The sequence below is a fragment of the Thunnus maccoyii genome, chromosome 5 (assembly GCF_910596095.1).
Source record: "Thunnus maccoyii chromosome 5, fThuMac1.1, whole genome shotgun sequence".
Lineage (NCBI taxonomy): Eukaryota > Metazoa > Chordata > Actinopteri > Scombriformes > Scombridae > Thunnus > Thunnus maccoyii.
The window spans coordinates 13,785,431-13,807,179 of record NC_056537.1 but is presented as its reverse complement, the minus strand read 5'-3'; the positions used below and the strand labels follow the sequence as shown (position 1 = coordinate 13,807,179).

The following is a 21,749-nucleotide window of genomic DNA, read 5'->3' as shown; positions in this document are numbered from 1 at the left end:
TATAACTCAGTCTCGTCTCTTCTCTTCTCTTCTCTTCTCCTCTCCTCTCTTCTCCTCTCCTCTCCTCTCCTCTTTTCTCCTCTCTTCTGTCCTCCTCTCATCTCCTCTCTCAGGTCTGAGTGCAGTAACTGTGAGGTGGGAGAGCAGTGTGGTGTACTGATACATGGCAGAGCGGTCACTTTCTGTGAGCCCTTTGGAGAGCGAGAACTGGTAACTGTCATGTTTGACCGCACTGTAACCGCTGTACACTTTACGGCCCATTGACCATACATTACACCCAAACCAACCACTCAGTAACCACAACTGTAACTACAGTAAATTACAGCATAATAAGAAAGAGTTAAGCTACACAAACTTTTCTACTTTTCGCCATTCTAGCAAAGGAGGTGATGTCTGAGGTGATTTGCCTGGCCCGGTGTAGTTGCCGCCATGGCGAAAACTGAATAAAAATGAACAAGTATCACATTTTGAAATGTTCTATTATTTGTTCCATTTATAGTGAAATCTTGTCAGCCAAAGTAAGTTCAGACAAATCACTGGTGAAAAATCACACATGCATTTGTGTTTTTGCACGGCGATGACATGGCATGACTAAATACGTCCAAATATTACCGAACCAGTGGTAATACTATAAACAAACCAAAAGCAAACATGAAGCCAATATTAAGTAACATTTTATTATTTCACCCATGTTTGTGGTAAAAACAACAAGCACACTGACTATTCTCCGCTTCAGAAGTTGGGAAATAGAATAATTGGTAGCACTTCTTGTACAAGCAATTTTATGTGACTCATGATTTGTTTGCGCCAGTGTCAACAGGTTACGAAATATCTTTTTAACGTCTACATAAGAGCTTTCTTTCAGTCATCTGCCTGCCAACTTCGACTAAAAATATTGCTGTTTTGGCTTCAGCAATTTTAACCAAAACTAACTACTTGGGGTGCTGCAGTGTAGTTTATGAACAGCATGCAAAATGTTATATTTAGAAATGAAAATAAAACAAGAAGGAACACACAGGACTGAGACCATGATCATTTTAAAGTAAAGTACACTAATATAGGGACACTGCCTGACTGTGATGGATAAATACAGATACGTTCACAGTCATACACACAGCATGCAGGCATTCACAGGCTCATAATTGCTTATCAAACCTTTACATGCCCTGTTTCTATCTTACTAAAGTTGATTTCAAACCGCTTACTCTGCTGTAAGAGATGAAAGCCAGTCAGCAGCAGAAACGTGTTTAGTGCCTCGTGATTCTATTTACTTCTCTGATAAGCATTTGCTTTGTCTGTCACTGTTCCAAATGTTTGATGCGGCTGCCTGGCAGCTGTTCTTTCAAGTGCAACAAGCATGCACATCCAGAAACACAGAAACATTTACACACGAATAGTCACAAATACGACAACACCGACAATGAGAACACACATATTTATGCACACGCAGGTATCTCAGCTTCTCTCACTCTCTGTCAAACACACACACACACACACACACACACACACACACACACACACACATACACACACGCACATTAAAAACATAACTCATAACCCATTTATATACTTACTGTATATATCAGTCTACTGATAATAAACAAGTAGAAATGCCCCACCAACTTGCCTTTTAGAGAGTAACTTAACAAAGGTGCATATACTTTGACATCACTGTTAGATGTGGTTACAGCTGCAACAGACTTGAAACCTTTAACCAGAAGACAGCAGTAAAACAATCCTTCTTTGATACTCTTTTGGAACATTTTGGAGCTGCTTTCTTCTCATTTATCAGGAGATATAATTTGAAACTTCAACAAAATTTGATTATTTACTCGTGATGTCCTAAACTGCCCTGTCTCTGTCTACCCCAGACCACCATATCTCTCAACACCAGTACAGCTTCTGTCCTCCAGTTTGCCCTGGGTGAGTATTGAATCTCCACACGCATTGAGAACAATAACTACATTACGACACATTTTGTACAACAAGCTTATGCGTGAGAGCTTTTTAACCTTGTTTAAATATTGCAGAACCTGCGTGCAACAGTCTTAGCCAGCCAGGACAATAGTACATCTTGTCTATCTTCAGGAAACAGGCATCTTTTGGCCTATTAGATGTCAGTAAGCCAACTAGTATACAGTATATCTCTGTGTGTTTTTTTCTCTCTCTCACTCTCTCTCTGCTCTGCCTCTCCTATCACAGTAATGAATCTTTTACAGTATTCTGGAAAGACACCCAGAAGGCCATGGCAGAGTTTTTAGAGGTGTTGTATTTTTCATGTCCATTACATGCATCCGCCACTTCTCATGGGAGCACGACTGGGAGGAAACATACTGTAGCGATAAACCCCCACCCCACCCCCCGCCGCTCGCAGTATTTCTCTTTCTCTCTCTTTTCCCCTTTCTTGTTTTGTTTGGTTCATTAATTTGAGTTTGTGTTAAAGCAGTGTTGTGTATGGAACAGTTTAGTAGAGCAGTGCATCGAAGTGGCGGCAGGTTAATGCACGTATTCAGTGGGGATGGAGCAACATGGCAGGACATTGTCAAGACTGACAAGACATGGACACGGCACACCCTCAGGTGGTGAGGGATCAGGGGAGGGGAGAGGAAAGGTGGGACGTACAGTGGGGGTTAGCCTGCTTCCTCCATTAGCAACCTTTGATCCCATCAGTTCCCATAGCACCCAGACAAACTCACATTTTAAAGGCACACTAAGTTGGATTACACACAAATACACAATAAAATGGGCATGCGCATACACACATATGCTAGCTGTAGCTGGTCTCAGAGTTTTGGTCATACATCAGCACTTCTTCTCTTGTCACCCCTACTCAACCCCTCCCTGCGGCTTCCTGACTTTTCTCGGCCTTGTTAAGCTGCTGATCACTTAGTTCCACCATGACACCATTTAGACATAATTTTCCACTTGGCTAAATGGGGGAATTTGGAACAATCAGTCAGAAGAAACCACCATGCTTTGCCTGGCCGCCCTTCAGGGAAAGCAGAGCAGAGCAGATCATTGCCCATCTGATGGAATTCAATTGATGAAAAAGGAAACTACATTACACTTTCTTTAGCTGTTCCCTCAACAGGATTGTGTATAACTGTCATATATGTTTGTCCTCTGTGCGTGTTTATATTCCCCAGGCTCAGGCTCCTGTCGGTTCAGTTACTCAGACCCCAGCATCACTGTGTCATACAGCCTAAGTGGTAATGCCAACACCTCCGATGACTGGATCACACTGGAGAAGATCAGGTTTCTCTCCATCTCCTCTTCTTCCTTCTTCCTGATCCATCCCACAGCCCTTCCATCTGTTATGAACACCCGCCCTCTCTTTTTCCCTCGTTCACACCTCCCCCTCTCAATTTGTCATTCCTCTCCTGTTTGTGTTTCTGTGATCCCCCTCTTTCTCATCCCTCTATCCCTGTCTCTCTCTGTTTTGTCAGCTCTCAAACCGAGGAATAATTTAATGACGTTGTCTTGTAATGAACATTTATAGTAACTGCATGTTATGCTTTTGTATAAACACAGAAATCAACTCATCGATCAACTATTATATCACTTGGACTCATTATTAAACCTGCTATCATAAGGGCATGCAGCATAAGAGCAATTACATGTTATAGTCACTACACACATTAACCAAAATCCTCATTTTGTATGTGCTCCTCTAGAGCCCCTACCAACAGCAGCACCATGGTCCACCTGCTCCCCATGCCACTGCCCTCCAGGGCTGACAGCGTCCGCCTCCGCTGGTCTCAGGAGGCTCCCCAAGGCCCTGAGGGCTATGAGTCCTGCTGGGGGCTGGACAATATCCTGCTGGTCAATGCTGCCCACAGAGCTCCCCTCATGGAGGATAACTTGGACCCTCCAGACACTGCCAACTGGCTCTTCTTCCCTGGAGCTACTGTCAAGGTACACTAATAAACCAACAGACATTTAAATGAACTCCATACTACACATGGGTTCCATTAACAAAAGGCCAAAGCCTTATGGTTGTAAAAATGTTGTGCTTTCAACTATAGAGCTGAAGGAGAACATTTCCTTGTGACAAATATTTCAGTTCTCATGATATTTTCTTTAATCACTGCTTTGGAAAAGTGTTACTGGTTGTACGTATTAACACCTGTTTTCTTATTGGTCAGCATGCCTGTCAGTCTGAGGGCAATGCCCTGTATTTCCATGGTGGCGAGGGAGTTGGCCATAGCTTTGCCTCTACTAGAGACATCGACCTGCACCGAGAGGAGGGAAGAAGCTACTGGGAGGAGGACTTTGAGAGCCCACCCTCGAAGTAAGTCAATATTATGGTCTCATTTAGTCTCCCACCCTCCTTACTTAATTATTTTATCTACATTTATCTCAAGTAACAAAGTGCTTCAAAAGTGCACATAAAAACACAATACCATAAAATACAATGAAACAACTGCAGGGAAAGGAGTACTACAGTATTAAAATGTCAATCTATATAGATTTCCAGCTTTTTAAAAAGCTTTTTAAAATGTGGCACTGACTCTGATACTGAGGGGTATTTTCGTTCCACAGTGATAAAACTAAAACAGTAAAAGCTTAATTCCTCTTTTCTTGAGCGCACACAGGGAAAACAGAATTTGGTTGCCAGACCTGAGGCAATGGTCTTTTGTGTGCTAAGGATCCAAAATATATTACAGAGCAAAATCATAGGGGATTTAAAAGTAATCAGAAGGATCTTGGCACCCGGTAGCTGAATGGTTAAGGTACATACCATATAATTACAGCGTCCCTGGTGAGATTTCAGACAGGGGCCTTTGTTGCATGTCATACCCCTCTCTCTCACCCCTCGTTTTCTCAAATAAAGGAGAAAATGATTTAAAAAATAAGAATCTTACACCGTAATAACTTGAGACAACGTTATCGCTGATGATTGCAGGATCAGTGAGGGTGGCAAAGTTGGTCTCAGCAAATTGCTACATATTAGCTGGGAAAGAAAGAGTTAACAAAAGAGATTTTGGTACAATATCAGTGCTCTGGTGTTGCTCTATGTGTGTATTCATGCACTTGCTTTGACACCTGTCACTTGTCATATGTCAAGCGATGCGACATGCAGCGTGTTGCACAAGTTCAAGTCAAGCTTGGGGGCTGACGCAGGTGAATGCCATGCCTCTGACTGCTACAAAGACAGCAGTCCATCTGTTCAGAGTGAAACACATACACACACAAACACACCCAAACACACCCACACTGGACAGCAGAAAGGAGGGAAACACTGTCAGAAGCACTGCAAGAGGTAGAGAGATAAAAGGAAAGCGATGATAGATTGTGTTACTGGCAGGGAGTAATTGACAGGCCTCATGCACCAGGTCTGTCAGTATGGCTTTCCATTAATGACAAGGACCTGAAACAGAAGTGTGTTTCTACAGCCGCCCCGCTCCCTCACACCTTCCTGCGGTGCACCAACATGCTGCACCGCATGCTAGATCGCACCCATCAGGCATCATGGGCTGACACATGTGTTGAGGTAGGCAGGGAGAATTTTTGTGGTAATGGTACACTTCACTAGGTGTCATATAACCCAACACTGGCTGTGACAGAAACACCAACCTACACACCTCATGACAGAATATAGAGAGGAGAAGGGGGAAAGTGAAGGGGAGACAACGGGAAACAGCGAGGGGTAGAGAAACACAGGAGAGGGGCTGACACACTGAGTTAACTTCTGTCAGTGCTAATGAGGATCCTCTCTCCACTGCGCAGAAATATATGTCTGCATATGTGTGTCTTTTCCATGTGTATGTCCTCTTCCAGGTGATTTATGCTGTATTCCTGGCATTGTGTGTTTGTAAATTATGGCAACTGTTTCCTGACTTCAGTAATACTCCAGGAGATGCTGTGTAAAAGAGGAAATCTATAAACATGAGTATTTTTTATGTGGCTGTATGCTGTTACATCGAAGTGCTGATTTGGGCTTAATATTTAGCTGATGTGACTTGCTGCTTCAAACTCACAAATAGAGTTAACTCTTATATTTTCTTTACTATTTGATTGATGAAGCAAATTTTACTTTATTAAACTTTCTCTCAATAATTAATTGTTCTTGTAAACTGTTTTCAGGCTATAAACCATCTAATTATAAATAATATGAGCTGAGTAAATTTTAAAATGCATCATCTGGAATTAATCCTTGAATGTGATGTTTTTAAAGTTATGAATGTTGTTGAAATACTGCCTCATAAATTTCAGGTATTTCCTTTTTTCCAATATGAAAATAAAGCATTTTTATTTAAATACATTTTTGTTTTTATGGTGTTTGTGGTTACTAAACCAGCCCACCTTGTCTGTGACTTTTCTATTCAGCTGGGACATAGAGGGAGCTGTCTATGGGACGCAGTGTGGAGAGATTGAGTCGGGCTCAGCGCTAGTGTTTGAGAAGGAGGGCCGGAGGAGAGTGTGCACACCTTACATCGACACCACATCTTATGGAAACCTCCGCTTCTACTTTACCATGGGTATGGAAATCCTCCATCCATCATACTTTGTCTTTTATTCAGGTTAAGCAAAAACTAAGCAACAGTAGCTTTAAATAATACATTGCTGTGTACAGTATATGAACTTGTAACTTGCAATTTTTTGATTTTGATAATATTTTTGTCTATTAAATAGTAATGAGAAATGTGCTTTTGTGCAGGTGGTGGTGACTGTGATCCAGGAGAGTCCCATGAGAATGATGTAGTTCTGTTTGGAAGGTCTGAAGGCAGGAGGGAGCGTGTCGTACTGGACACTCTTCCGTACTCTTCTTACAGGGTGAGATACAGCAGCATGTCCACATACACAAAATAAGATGTATTCTCTCTCAAAACCCTATTATTAATTAAACTATATTTAGTTCATACTTCATTATGGAAGTTTTTATTGGACTTTGATAGTTGTAACCCACAGAGGACAATCCACAAATGTGTACTATGATCCACAAATGTTTCACTATCCACCATTTAGGTTACTGATTTTTTTGAGTGTTTGATTCTGAAGCCCTGTGTCTTTTTTACTACATACACCACCACCAGAGGTTCGTTCAGATGACTAGAATTAATTATCTTTAAGAATCTAAATTTTGTAATAGCTCATTATCATGTGTAAAGCCTTTTTGAACACTTTTGCACATTCTCTATCATTGAGTTTCTAATGTACACGTACTTAACTACTGGACCACTACAATCTTTTTTCTTTGTGACCTAGGCTTGATTGTTGTATAGCTTTATTCCTTCTGCTCTGATCTATTCACTCCTCCTCCTCCATCTCTCCTCTATCAGACTCCTGCGGTGGTATCAGTAGCACTGCCCACTGAGCTACAAACACCAGTCACCCAGTTCTGCCTGGAGCAGCAGTCACATGGGGGTGCCAACCGTCATGTATGGGCTGTAGACTTCATGCAGCTGCTTCCTGTACTACCTGGCACCCACACACATGTTGCTCAGTTCTCCATCAACCTAGGCTGTGGATCCTACCAGCCTGCCAACAGGTGCGACACATTTTAAAACTAGGTTAGACAGTGCTTTTATGTGAAGATATGGTCACTTTTTTTTAGTCTAATTCATAAAATAGGGCTGGAACAAAGGAGACCCCCGCCCCACACCCCAAGTGAGACACCCTAGATTCACTCAATTGTTTTGCTGTCAAGAATGGTAACTGGTGTACACAGGAATTGGCCAATCCAAGCTCAAGGGCACAATCACTGGTGCTGGAATAGGGGGGACAGCAAGACTTTTTGTCCCCCCACTTTCAGGTGTTCTGGTAAAATGGTAACGTCTAAGCCAGGTATTATGGTCATAGCAATAATGTCTAAGCCTACTCTAACATGTTGGACCTTTAAATCCAATCATAATCAGGCAGCAGGACTGATATGTTGAGAAGCCTTTCACTGTGTTTACCTTCATTAAATCGGCTGAAAACGATACCAGTCTTCTGCAGAATAACCACACACACTTCTACACACATCAGACTGGTCGATATTCTGCCCGTTAAGATGTCAGGTCAGCAGGGCTCATCATAGCCTCTTTTCCAACTTTCTTTTCAGCTAAAGTAGCGTCTCATGTCTTAGTCTTAAGACACATTGCAGTGCAAGCTTGTGTAACATTAATTACTAAACTCTGTGACCATTTATGAGTTGAGAGTTATGGCTGAAAGAGCGTCTGTCCGATCATGACTATTATGTCATCCAAAGCTGGATGACCCTCACTTCAAAACTCATCCCGGCACTGCTGGGCACAATGCTATAATGCTTCTAAACAGAAACATCTAGAGGAAGCTGGACTCAGTTGGCTTCTAAGAATAAGAAATTTGAATTCAAGGAGTGTTTTAAGATCATTACAACATTATTTCTGCATGAATTTGCAAAGATCAGTTTTAATAACTCGAGTAGAGGGGGTAAAGGGACAGTAGAGTCTCAGAGGACATTACTCTTTTTTTACTTAATAAGTTCACAGCAGTTCAGTGACTTTACACTACTTGTGGTTGAAAATCAAATTATGCTGCTAAGATGTTCAGATAAGATGTTCTCTGTTCTTTTTTCATTAGCGTCAGTCTGGAGTTTTCCACCAACCAGGGCCGTTCCTGGTCTCTGCTCCACACTGAATGTCTGCCAGAGCTCTGTGCAGGACCCCACCTACCTCACAGCACTATCTACTCCTCTGACAACTACAGCGGGTAGGAATGACTCTGCACCTCTATATACTGTATGTGTGACTGTATATATCAATCACTATTAATGTACTTGAAGTTTGTATTAACAGATTGTCTTGTGTCTCTCCAGATGGACGAGAATCTCTATCCCTCTGCCCAATGCTGCCCTGACAGAGACCACACGGTTCCGCTGGGAGCAGTCCGGCACTGGAACGAGTAACATGTGGGCCATAGACAATGGTTAGAACTATAATATACAGGTCACATGGTACACTCTCATGAAAAGCCATTGTTTCCCTTATCTTGTTAAAACCACCAAAAGTAGCTCTAAAGTCTCATCTTTTCAGGTCCCAACCGACAATATTTTAGTTGTATTTTCTAAGAAGAAAATATAAGATAAACATTTTTATTAATGCTAATTTCCATGCATGTGTCTTTCTTCAGTGTATATCGGTCCAGCCTGTCTTCGTTTCTGCTCTGGGAGAGGACATTGTTCTCGCACAGGCTGCAAGTAAGGACTTGCTTTTATTAAACCAAATAAATCCGATGTCTCTACTTCAAAATGAGTCTGCTCATTATCCACCTAATGCCTTGCAGCACCAATCACCATTCAAAATTAATCAGATTGTATTATGGCTATGATTTATTAATGGATTTTCATTATCTCTGTCTTCTTTTTCTCATTTATATCCTTTACTCTTTGTAATGTTTCTCCTCTCCTCTCCTCTCCTCTCCTCTCCTCTCCTCTCCTCTCCTCTCCTCTCCTCTTCTCTCCTCTCCATCTCACAGATGTGACCCAGGCTTCAGTGGTCCAGCCTGTGAGCTTGCCTCCCAGACCTTCCCAGCTTTCCTGTCAGAGGGTTTCTCTAGTCCACGCCTCTCCTCCTACCACAGCTTCTCCTCACTTCGTGGGGCTGAGGTCAGCTTCGGCTGTGGGGTGCTGGCCAGCGGCAAGGCCCTGGTCTTCAACAGGGACAGCAGGAGACACTTGGTAACAGCTCCACTGGACAGCTCCCAGGCCAGGTAATGGTAAAACTGATAAAGAACAGAATCAGATACTTTAGTTCCAAAGGAAATTTCAGGAGAGTGAATGGATGTCAACACAAGGGCTTGAAGTCCTCTACTTGCAGTCTAGCTCATCATTACGTACAAGTAAAATAAAAACTTGTTTGATATACATGACACACATACAGACATAAGAGAGAGAGCATAGACATAAGGGATTGCATGTTTATGTTCTTATATAAATATATATAGTACTAGTCAAAAGTTTACAGTACCAGTCAAAAGTTTGGACACACTTTCCCATTCACTTAAATGAGAAAGTTTGTCCAAACTTTTGACTGGTACTGGACATGCACCTGTTCAGCTCAAAAACAATTCTGCTGATTGTGCTATCTGTAGATTTCTCAGCTAGACTTCGGCTTGTCTTCTTCAGGTGTCTTTACTTCTGATTGATACTGCAAATGTTCCAGCCAGTCAGCTATCCACTCTCCTCCTTTGTCAATCCCTCTTTCCCTCATACTCTGTGTTCCAATGCTCGGAGATGGATTGTGATCATTGGGCGGACTGCAGATGAGAGGAGAGATGAAAAGAGAGGATAAAAATGTGAGAGAGAAAGATAGAGAGGCAACGATGAAGTTAGATATGGCATCTGTGTTAGATTGATTATGCCTGTTGCGGCTCTCAGTGTGCCACCTGATGGCCATATTTAATGCCAGTTTCCTGGCTGATTGAGTGAACAGCTGCCTGAAAGGGGAAACTGCACTGCTAATGAAAGCACAGCTCAGCCAAGGACAGAGAGAGCTAGGGGGGTGGGGGGTTGGGGGGTGACTGGCAGCCTGAGACAGATGATGGAAATTATAATAAATATTACATTAGTATAGATAATAATTTGTGTGTCCAAACATAGATGAACCCATAACAAGACGGAAAGTCATGCTACATGACTGTTTACAATAAACATGGATACATGAATATGAACTCTGGCTCTCATTCACTCTCTCTCTTTTACTCTTTTTTGCATCCACCTCCTCTCATCTAATTTTGTCCTCATTCATTTAATCATCTCATCCATCATTCTGCCACCTCCCTCCTACCTCTCTGCTCTGCATGACTGTCTGTTTATCTACCCTCTTATGCCTTTCTCTCTCACCTTTTCCTTTCCGAACACACTTGATCACCTTACTTTTCCATCTTCTCATTTGTCAACCTGCCCTTTTCTCTATTTCTATGTGTGCGTTCCTTTTTTATTCTCTGTCTGTTCCATCTGCTGCTCCCCTTCTCACTCCAATTGACCGTACTCTTTCTTGCTTTCAATTTCTTTCATATTATGACTTTCATTCCCTCCAGATACCTACAGTTTACCCTTCGACTGGGTAGCCGAAGCACCCTGAGCTCATGTCCTGCCCCAGACCAGCCAGGAGAGGGCGTCCTGCTGCATTACTCCTCAGACAATGGCATCACCTGGACCTTGCTGCAACACTATGCTTACCAAGGCTTCCATGAGCCGAGGTACCTCCTGTGTTTAGCACGTGTGTGTGTGTGTGTGTGTGTGTGTGTGTGTGCATGCTTGTGATTCCATGATTCCACAGAGACACTAAGACTGCATTAACACACACATTTGCACCCCTAATGGTGTGCTGGAGGTATAAGCTACTGGGACCCATTGAGTCAATTAGTGCCATCTATGTGTGTAATGAAGACAAAGTGGACTAGAGTCCAACTGCGCAGGCCTGGTCTCAGAGCTCTTCATCAGCACTAGGAAGGTCACCAGGAGGCAGTGAGTCAGGGACATGGTCTACACAACTATCTAGTGCAAAGGAGCAAGTACAGGTTGTGGCTGCATCAACATGTCTGTTTGTACAAAAACAAAATGATGCACAAATCAATGTTAATAAAGAGATAAATGGTCTTTTTTTGGCTAACATGGTTGGCAATATGAAGCAAAAATGTGATGTGATATTGTATTTATACATCTTAGTAGTACTGACCATCTGCACTGTGTCAGAATCTATTTTAAAATCATCCAAGTGTACATTATATACAGACAGCAGACAGTGATCATATGAGGTTTAGATCCAAGTCAGAGCCTGAGTCACAGTTTAGCTAGCCTGTGTGATTAATTCCAGATGAACTGCTTGGCATTATGGAGACTATTCCTACCTCCTTCTCACTATTCTGACATTTGTGCGGTTGAGACCAAGACACATGCTCTACTTACATCAAGCAAACTTTCCATCATGCCTCAATAAAGTTCATTTGAACCGTTTTTTCCTCTAAACAGGATTGTGTCAGTGGAACTACCGCCCGGTGCTCGTAAGTTTGGCGTGCAGTTCCGCTGGTGGCAACCATACCATTCAGGCCGCAGTCACGATGTGTGGGCCCTGGATGAAATCAGCATGACCTCTGTGCTGTTCAACACCATAAGTCTAGACTTCAGCAATGTGCTGGACGTCACCCAGAGCCTGGGTTTTTATCTTGGCCATGTCCAGCCATACTGCCAGCATGACTGGACCCTCAGGTAGGAGACCTAGTGCTCTAATACAGTTAATATACTGCTCAATATAGAGTGGTGGTAATTGAATGATTATATTAGAACTTAGTTTGTAGTTAAACCCCAGAGGGAAAACTTTAACTAGTTTGGTCGCTCATACACAGTGACAAAGGACAAGAGACACAAGTCAGGTTGGTTACAGCAGACAACATATGAAAGACATACAGTAGTAACAGTAACACAAAAACACATATCCTAAGAGGACATTAGTGTTGCACAACAACCTCCTAGCCACTAAATTAAAAAACCCAATGTATTCAATACAACTGATGAATTAAACAAAAGGTTAACCATAAGTGATGTGCCAAAAAACGGGTCCAATAAAATGATTCCCAATAAGGCAATACATAAGAAATGAAGCCTTACAAACATCTGTAAAACAATACATATGCAATAAATCCTTACACATTATGTCAAAAAGACAACCTGTATCTCAGAAACAAGGCAAGTATCACAGCTCTTGGCACAAAAAACTTCCCAAATTGTTCTTTCGAGCATCTTTCCATCCTTAACTGGTCATTGAGCATACTTGTGAGACTACTAAAAACAGGAGATGACCTTCAAACTGAAGTATAATTTGAACTCTCCTGGTTCTTCTCTCAAAAACCTCATATAATGAATCAGGAGTCATACCAATCACAGACCTTTTTAATAAAAGCTGTAATCTTGTTTCTATAAGTGTCATTAATGCTGTTAACCCAACATGCTTTTGTTTTTAAATTTCTGAAATGGTGTCCACTGTGGCAGGCAGCAATGCATGCTGGAACCTGGCGAGCTGAATGAGCTGAAAACAACACACAGACTCCGATTTTCACTGGGATTCTATCTTTATTCAACAAATAAAAACTTAATTTATAATTTAAAATAATAATTTGACAGATGCTATAATCCCATAAAAAGTCTACGCATAATGGGTTTAACATCATGTGCTGCAGCATCTGACATATGACATCCTCTCTTCCTTCATGTTGTACTCCAGTTTCGCTGGTGAGCCCAGCCCTGGCTCCAGTATCCGTTATGTGGAAACCCAGTCAATGCAGATCGGAGCCTCCTACAGTCTGCAGTTCTCACTGGTCATGGGCTGTGGCCGTGAACCCTCCCCTCACATTGACACCCAGGTCCGCCTGGAGTTCTCCACCAATCACGGCCTCACCTGGCACCTGGTCAAAGAGGTAAGGAGCATGAAACATATTCACCCTTGCTTCCTCATGTTAAGTGATTGTTTGCAGCTTGCCCTTTTTCACAGCCTTGCACACACCTTTGTTTATGACTTAGGAAAAACTTGTAGAAGTCATCCTGGAGAGAAACAAGGAAATATATCATTTATTCATGATCATGAATATTAATTTACCCATTACAGCCTCAGTAATAATGTGTAAATAATGAGAGTCTTTAAATGTGGCACTTTGTTCCAGATGAGAAATTATCACAATTACTTTTTATCATCCTACTTTTAGCAAATACATCGCAATACTTGAATCAGCAAGCAGATTATCTTCCCATGATTCAACAAAGATTCTCTGTAATCACAACTGGCTCATAAATATTCATAAAGCACCAAAGTATCTGCCAAGGTTTTTATTGCCTTTGGAATTGAATAGGGCGTAATGAGTCTTCCATCAGTGAATTTTCTCTAATTCTCTCATGTGTATGAAAATGCAGTCATCTGGCAAGTGCAGGCTGTAACTCATGGAATGTCCTGTACTGTTAATCCTTGCTTGCCTTCCAGTGTTCAAGGTCAAAGATACTGTAATCCTGCATTAGCCTTTTATGTGCATATACTGTTGGGCTGATGAATCCTCGGGGTGTGTCTGCGGTACAGCACGCTGGTTTTGAGGAATTTGTTACAACACAAAGTCGACAATGATTAATACAATGATTTGTTATATGAATTCTGAGTAATGAACATTAAGCAATGCTTTTCACCCCCAAAATACATATACAGTGTATCAAATATTATAAACCTGTCTTTTCCTTCATCTAGGCCTGTCTGCCTGGCATGCCAAGCTGCTCCGAGTTTACAGCTCCCAGTGTCTACCACCCGTCTGAGTTCAAAAACTGGAGGCGCATCACTCTGTCTCTACCTCAGAAGACATGGTAATACACATCTGTACAGCTGAAACAGAAGAAAAGATTCACAAAGTGCCCTTTGGGATAATATGTTCTCTGATCTTAGAGTTATGCTGTTTTTTGCAGTTAACAACCACATTGTGCAGGAGATAGTGTGAAATGTAACATAAAGCTGAAAAGGATAACAATAGAGAGCATCCACACACAGCTACAGACAAGTGCACAAACTATTACACATCCATCTCTGCTTAAAAAAAAGTGGACTGAGAAAGAAACATATTTCACAACATTGTTTCAGCAATAAAGCACAACAGGGTTTAATGCAAGCTAAAAACAAAAATTCTTCCTTCAGCCCTATGATGCAAAATGTTCAAATTCACTCTTTGTCTCTTTCTCTCTCACGCATGCACACACACACACACACACACACACACACACACACACACACACACACACACACACACACACACACACACACACACACAGATATCCTCTCAAACATTTACATCAGTTTCGAGGATGTTGTTTGGTATGTTTTGGTGCAGATGCCAAAACACGAGATGACATTTCTTTCAATTTATTTCTAAAAATGTCAAGACGAAGAAATGCCTCATGGGCCATTTACGTCTTGTAAGTAATCTAAAAGAAAACAAATGGCATTTGTCTGTATTGCTTTAACATAATTGCAAAACTATCCAAATGAAAAGAAAACTACAGCAGGAATCCAGCACTATGTTCTCCACAGCAAGTATGGAGATGTAGCCACAGCCATAAACAAGTTATGGATAGCTGTGTTTATGCCTCAGTCTGACACACTCGGGAGATGTCATCACAAATGAGGTGCACACACTGACTATCTGGTTCACTACTCATTGTCAGGTGCCTAGTGTTGCTATAATTATCTGGAATAAGATAGTTTTCCCAAACAGTGAATCTAAATAAAATGAGAGGTTTGCGATACCAGTGATCTGAGCTACTGTGTGAACTCAGCTTATGGTTTGGCAGGCAACAACTGACACACTGCCAAAGCTTTCCAAGAAGAACTTTTAAATTTGTGTTCTACTTTTGCCAAAATGTAGATTGTAATTACATTATAGTAAGTGAATAAGAGGGTAACTACAGTATTTAGTTTATATGGCATATCAAACCAAGTCACATACTGAACCAATCATGCTGTACTGAATATTTCTTGAGGATTACATATACCATTACAGCCATAACGAACACATATATCAACTCAAATAATCACATAAACCTTCCACACTGAGCACTTTGACCTCCACCTCCATTTCATTTTGCTCCCCAGCTCCTAAATAAAGGTGGTCTAATCTCCTGCAGTGTGTGATGAGAGGTCATAAGGTCATGGCAGTAAATGATAATAAAACAGTCGTGGCCAGCTCTTTACAATGTGGTCCAAGTTGATATGGGTCACCGAAGCAGCGAACCAAGAAACCTCGTTTCTATATAACACCCAATATACCTGACTATCTATGCTTCCAATGCCATTTGTCATTGCTGTACATGCAGCAAACAGCAAGCACGGACAGTCACTCACATGCACCAACACGCACACACACACACTGCACACACATCCACAGCCTTCAAACCTCTGAGATGATGTGATGATGTTATTGCCCTTTCTCTGACATTCATTTCACTGCAGAATACACACACACACACACGCACACACAGAGGAAAACACACATGTGATAAGGTTAATCTATACCTGCCTGAACACTAAATCCACAAATCTCTATCCCCATAAGAGAAGTAGATTATAGAGTATAACATCATGATGTGGTTGAAATGCTGGCAATCACTGGCGGTCAGTTGATTTCTGAGATTATGTTATGTACTTTTAATATTAAATTACTTTTTATCAATTCTAATTGAGCAGTCGGTTCATAGACTAATATAATGCAATTTTCTTCAATCTATGTCTTGAAGTTAGTTTCAGATGACTTCATATGTCAGTGTGAACTGGTGTCTGTGCTGCGTTCAGGTCCAGTGCCACACGGTTCCGTTGGATCCAGAACTACTATGGAGAGCAGGATGAGTGGGCCCTGGATGACATCTACATTGGCCAGCAGTGTCCTAATATGTGCCACGGACATGGATGGTGTGACCATGGACACTGCAGGTCTGCCTTCACACAAAGACACGCACAAATTTAACTTCTGGTTGTTATTCTTTCATTGTATATTCAATATTTCTTTTGATATACTGTATGTTTTCTACACTATTTATGATAAAGTTTACATAAGCCAGGAGTAAAAAGGAACACATCTAGCCTCTGACTATAAATACATTTTAGTGTGATAACTGTGAGCTGTCCTCTCTCGTAGGTGTGATGATGGCTTCACTGGAACAGACTGCCAGCCCTCCTCCCCTCTCTCCTCCAGTGTACTCTCTGATTTTGAGTCCCAAGATGCACTACTGGCCACATGGCAGGAGGTGATTGGTGGAGAGGTGGTCACCCCTGATATGGGCTGCGGAGTGGTCTCATCCGGTTCATCCCTGTACTTCAGCAAGGTAGAACAACTAACTTCAAAATAACATTAGAGTTACTTTCTGAAGGAGGTTATTTTTTTAGCCCCTTGTGTCTCTATGTTAGTTAGCACAACATCTTGAAACACTTATTTTTTTATGGAAAGTTATGTGATTAGTTTTTGGTGCAGATCCAGTAATTTCTTTATATTTTCATATTTTTTCATACACCACTGCTTACTTAAAAGAATGAAATTTGGCACATGAACCCTATGCTTTTCTCAGTTTGTGTTTTGATGCAAATCCAAATCTAGATAAAGAATGTAAAAATATTTTTCTATTGTTAAAATAACCAAGCTCGAGGATTGTGAAGCCTTTTTGGAGGTATACTGATTACTTTCTATTTTTTACTGCCAAAAATGTCTGACCTTTGATACCTACATTACTTCTCCACTGAGAGGGTTTCATTTTATCACATCTAAATACTTGAGTCTGATTGGATGGAGTGTGTACATAATTTTTAGACAGCTGCACATCTCTGATGTATTGTAGTAGCCTCATCACTTTTCTTAATTAGTACACAAAGCTGGAAGTTGTTACAAAGACGCATCTTCTCTTATTTCTTGCGGTAATAAACATTTGACAAATATATCAACACAAACTTTCCATTTAAATAATGTGTTGCCATGAAATACAAACAAACATATAAAATACAAAATATATTTGTTCACAGAAAAAGTAAATTATTAAGTTTACATGGGACAAGTCTGCTTATGAAAGTGAATGCAATTAATATTGTGTGACTCTTCCCAATCTTAATATGCACGGATTTATGTGTTGTCAGGCTGGACTGAGGCAGTTAGTGAGCTGGGACCTGGACACTGAATGGGCGGAGTTTGTGCAGTTCTACCTGCGTGTGGGCGGAGACTGGGCGGAGTGTAACCAGGCAGACAGCAGGGAGGAGGGAGTACTGCTGCAGTACAGCAACGACGGAGGCATCACCTGGGGCCTCATCGCTGAGATGTACTTCACTGACTTCACCAAACCTCGGTGAGAAAGATCTGCTTTCACAGTTGCTTGTACTCTGTATAGGAAAATCATTAGATATGTGATGATTGTATGTGTTGTAAGAAAAACCTCCATTAATGAGTCACTTTTCATCTCTTCTTCCCCAGTTTTGTCCACTATGAGCTTCCCTTGGCCTCTAAAACACCCTCCACACGGTTTCGCTGGTGGCAGCCTCTTCACTCCGGGGATGGCTATGACCAGTGGGCAATTGATGATGTCATAATTTTGTCTGAGAGAGAGAAGCACATCATCCCCATGGCCAATCCTACTCTGCCACAGGTCAGGAAACAAACAGTTGGAGGATTTTTTTTGCTAGTGTGTGATTTGTGGTCTGACCTCGTGCTGCAGCTTCAGCGTCATCTTGAGATATTACTTCTTTTTATTGTAATGGAAAGTGTCAGCCAAGCTGAGATAGAAGAGCTATAAAATCTCGAATCTCTCTGGAACTGTATCCATTTGACTTATGAGAAATAGGTGCTGCTGCAGACACCGGTACCTGGAAACGCAAAACACTACACTAAACATGGCTGTCTTCTGTCTCTACAGAACTTCTATGAGAAGCCAGCATTCGACTACCCCCTAAATCAGATGAGTGTCTGGCTTATGTTGGGTAATGAAGGCATGGAGAGGGAAAGCAACAACAGCTTCTGTGCCCCAACACCCTCTGCTATGGTGTTTGGGCGCTCCGATGGGGACAGGGTGGCCGTCACCAGGGACTTGGCCCTGCGCCATGGCTACACCCTTCAGTTTAAGGTACTCACATGGAAAGTATAGAAACTAGAAAGGCAGATGGAATTTAAACACACAATTATCACCACACAATTTCTTCATTTTCTGGTGCATCCATTCCACTGTTTCCCCTACCAGTTGAACATAGGTTGTGAGTCAGAGTTCAGCGCGTCTGCCCCAGTCCTGCTGCAGTATTCCCATGATGCTGGTCGTACCTGGGCCTTGGTGAGGGAAGGCTGTTACCCAGGAACTCCAGGGGTTGGGATCTGTGAAGGCAGCAACCGTGAGCTTAGAGAGCCCACTGTGTACAATACTGGAGATTATGAACAGTGGACCAGGGTCACTGTGGTCGTACCACGCAATGTTGCAGCCAGGTAACTATGGTTACAGGCATGCAATTGGATCTTCTAAGTAGAATTAGTGATTTTATAAATTTCTTTTACATGGAATATTTTTGTTTAACATTTGAATAGCACAGTTTAAACATCTGCAGTATATTTTTCATTCCCTCTTCCTCACTTTTCCCCTCCTTTCCCCAGTAAAACCAGGTTCCGCTGGTTCCAGGAGAGCAGCCTGTACAGGGATGCCCCACCTTTTGCCTTGGATGGAGTGTACATCTCTGAGCCCTGTCCAAATCACTGTGGGGGACATGGAGATTGCATCTCTGGAGTCTGCTTCTGTGATATGGGATACACAGGTACACTGACAGATATGGAAGGAAAAAAGACAAATAGTAATCAAAGAAAAATGTCATGTTTGTATCTTTATATAATACACATAATGATTCCCTTTTTTTCCCCATAGTGGAGCAGGATAGTTGTGTCCCATCTGTAGCCAGTCCCACAGAGCTGACTGAGGGCTTTGAGGGGAAGCTGAGCCCACTCTGGCAGAGCCTAAGTGGGGGACAAATTGGAGGGGGCTGCGGCATAATCGGTGAGGGAAAGGCCCTTTACTTCAATAGCCCTGGGAGGAGAGAAGCACGCACAGTGCCTTTAGACACCACTAACACAAGGTGAGTAGAATTCACTCTTAAAGTTTCTTAAAGTTTTTTAAGCACTGGAGACCAGGTAAATCTGTGGCTTATTCAGTGTGAAATTTAGTTTTATTACTCTTTACATACAGGTTGGTCCAATTCTACATTCGAATTGGAAGCAAGAGTTTGGGACCCACTTGCACCAGGCCTCGCTCCCGCAATGAAGGTAATTGTCAAACTAAATTGGTTGTATGCCTGTAGTCTATTTACTGTATATTAATGTCTCCCGCTGCAGTCATGTGGCTCTTTGTTAACAGTGCAGTCTATAGTGAGCAGCTCCACATCTGATCTGATCAGTCCTCCACCGGCTTGCCTCTCCACCTGTTCCTTCTCGCTTTGTGGCTTTGATCGGCCTTGTTATCCAGCCAAAGCTGTGTATCTACAGATCTGGTCCTCATTGTCAGTGTTTTTTTTTTAATGGAGAATCAAAGTCTAGTGTTGTCTGTTCTATTCTGTTCACCAGTCAGCCGATTGTGGAGCCTGCAGCAGTGTTGAAGGCTCAGTCTGATCGTTTTTTCACTGTCAGATAAAACTCTACCAATTTTCTAAACAGCTTGTCTGTAATAATCAGGGCTTCTGGACTATTGTTCTTTTCTATTGAGTCCTAGTCTATTGTTTCTTTTCATTTCCTGCCTAATCCACTCAGTTTTGTATCTGTAAAGTATTCTCCGCTGTCTAAAAGTGTTATCTACTCTGCTCTTTTTCTGTTGTTCCAGGTGTAATTGTGCAGTTTTCTACGAATAATGGAGTCCAGTGGCAGTTCCTGAGGGAGCTAGACTTCAGCTCCTTTCTGGAGCCTCAAGTGGTGACCATCGAGCTGCCACCTCCAGCCAAATCCCCATACACAGTATTTCGGTGGTGGCAGCCACAGCAAGGTTAGTGCATAATTAGGGTGTACGATACTAAACACATTGAAACTCAATAAAATACAATAAAACTCTTTCTTACTTCTTTCTCTCTATCCTTGTAGGGAAACACTCCGCCCAGTGGGCTCTGGATGATGTCCTCATTGGTATGAACGACAGCTCCAGAACAGGTTTCCATGACAAGTTCGACGGCACGACACCTCTGAGACACAACTGGTACCGCATTCAGGGTGGGGAGGTGACTGTGGACTGTTTGTCATTGGACACGGCACTTACCTTCAACTCTGAAGCCATTGATAGTGAGTCACATGAACACATACTGTTCATAAGTACATACACTAAGAGAAGAGGGCTTATGACTAGACGTTTGTCAGTTTTTATCGCTAGACAGGCTCGGAAAATGAAGGAGTAACTCTCTGCACCCTCAACAATCACTGTCAAGTGGCCCCTGAGTAAAGCACTTAACATCCAACAGTGTCAGTGAAGCTGCTGTGTATGTAGTGAGCAGCCCAGTGTGAATGTGTTGAAGTGAATGAATGCAAAGCAGGCGCAAAACTACTAGACTACTCATCTGACTTAGCTTTTCAGAAAAAAAGGTAAAAGATAAAAAATATACACATACATGTACGTGCCTAGGCACATCTAGTATATCACAGACACAGATTCACACACATGTACTCAAACAAACCACATAAATGGCTGTACAGCGACATCACAGTGTTACACACACAAGAGGCTGAAATTAAATCACCCATTTACTGTGGCGCCATGGGTCCTGCATTATTAATGAGAGCAAACCTGATTGAACATCCTGCCTGTTATTTATGCTAGCATCAAGCTGTGAGCGGATTTATTTTGTGCAAATATTACATTATAACCGGGCCCATTCATTAAGAGTGCACAGCAAGAGCAATTTGGCAACACATCTATAAACATAAAGCTCCCATGTGCCAGTGTTAACACATAAAGCACTGATCGTCAGACTTGATGGCTGCTCTTATATGCGCTGAAATATCCTTAGCACTATCCATTATATTCAGAGCTATATATTTGCATTTGCATTTGGACTTGTTTTGGCTTTGTGTTTTGGGTGTACACTTTTCATTTTGGGTGGCATTGACCTTCAAAATTAAATAATTTAAATACTGAGAATAACATTGCTCTTAGATTTTGTTATAAAGTGACTTTATTTTTCAGTATGTTAACCATGTATCATTCTGACCAGCTGAAACATACTGATTTACTGATGTGTGTTGTTAATGCACCGCTGAAGAAAACAATGTTAAAT

At 41.8% G+C, this 21,749-nt stretch overlaps 1 protein-coding gene across 1 annotated transcript in view; it reads left to right on the top strand.

Moving 5' to 3' along the window:
* reln (reelin) overlaps positions 1–21,749 on the top strand; it is a 107,211-nt gene that overhangs the window by 66,408 nt on the left and 19,054 nt on the right. Inside the window, exons 7-33 of the mRNA XM_042412964.1 lie at positions 114–210; positions 1,872–1,923; positions 3,147–3,255; positions 3,675–3,915; positions 4,146–4,291; positions 6,331–6,482; positions 6,662–6,777; positions 7,284–7,492; positions 8,548–8,676; positions 8,783–8,892; positions 9,097–9,163; positions 9,442–9,675; positions 11,005–11,166; positions 11,939–12,175; positions 13,188–13,380; positions 14,193–14,305; positions 16,281–16,418; positions 16,624–16,810; positions 17,610–17,815; positions 17,941–18,112; positions 18,380–18,586; positions 18,701–18,936; positions 19,102–19,259; positions 19,367–19,574; positions 19,685–19,761; positions 20,312–20,470; positions 20,566–20,760. Of these exons, the coding sequence (XP_042268898.1) occupies positions 114–210; positions 1,872–1,923; positions 3,147–3,255; positions 3,675–3,915; positions 4,146–4,291; positions 6,331–6,482; positions 6,662–6,777; positions 7,284–7,492; positions 8,548–8,676; positions 8,783–8,892; positions 9,097–9,163; positions 9,442–9,675; positions 11,005–11,166; positions 11,939–12,175; positions 13,188–13,380; positions 14,193–14,305; positions 16,281–16,418; positions 16,624–16,810; positions 17,610–17,815; positions 17,941–18,112; positions 18,380–18,586; positions 18,701–18,936; positions 19,102–19,259; positions 19,367–19,574; positions 19,685–19,761; positions 20,312–20,470; positions 20,566–20,760 (4,310 nt within the window). The remainder of the gene's footprint in view (positions 1–113; positions 211–1,871; positions 1,924–3,146; positions 3,256–3,674; positions 3,916–4,145; positions 4,292–6,330; positions 6,483–6,661; positions 6,778–7,283; positions 7,493–8,547; positions 8,677–8,782; positions 8,893–9,096; positions 9,164–9,441; positions 9,676–11,004; positions 11,167–11,938; positions 12,176–13,187; positions 13,381–14,192; positions 14,306–16,280; positions 16,419–16,623; positions 16,811–17,609; positions 17,816–17,940; positions 18,113–18,379; positions 18,587–18,700; positions 18,937–19,101; positions 19,260–19,366; positions 19,575–19,684; positions 19,762–20,311; positions 20,471–20,565; positions 20,761–21,749) is intronic.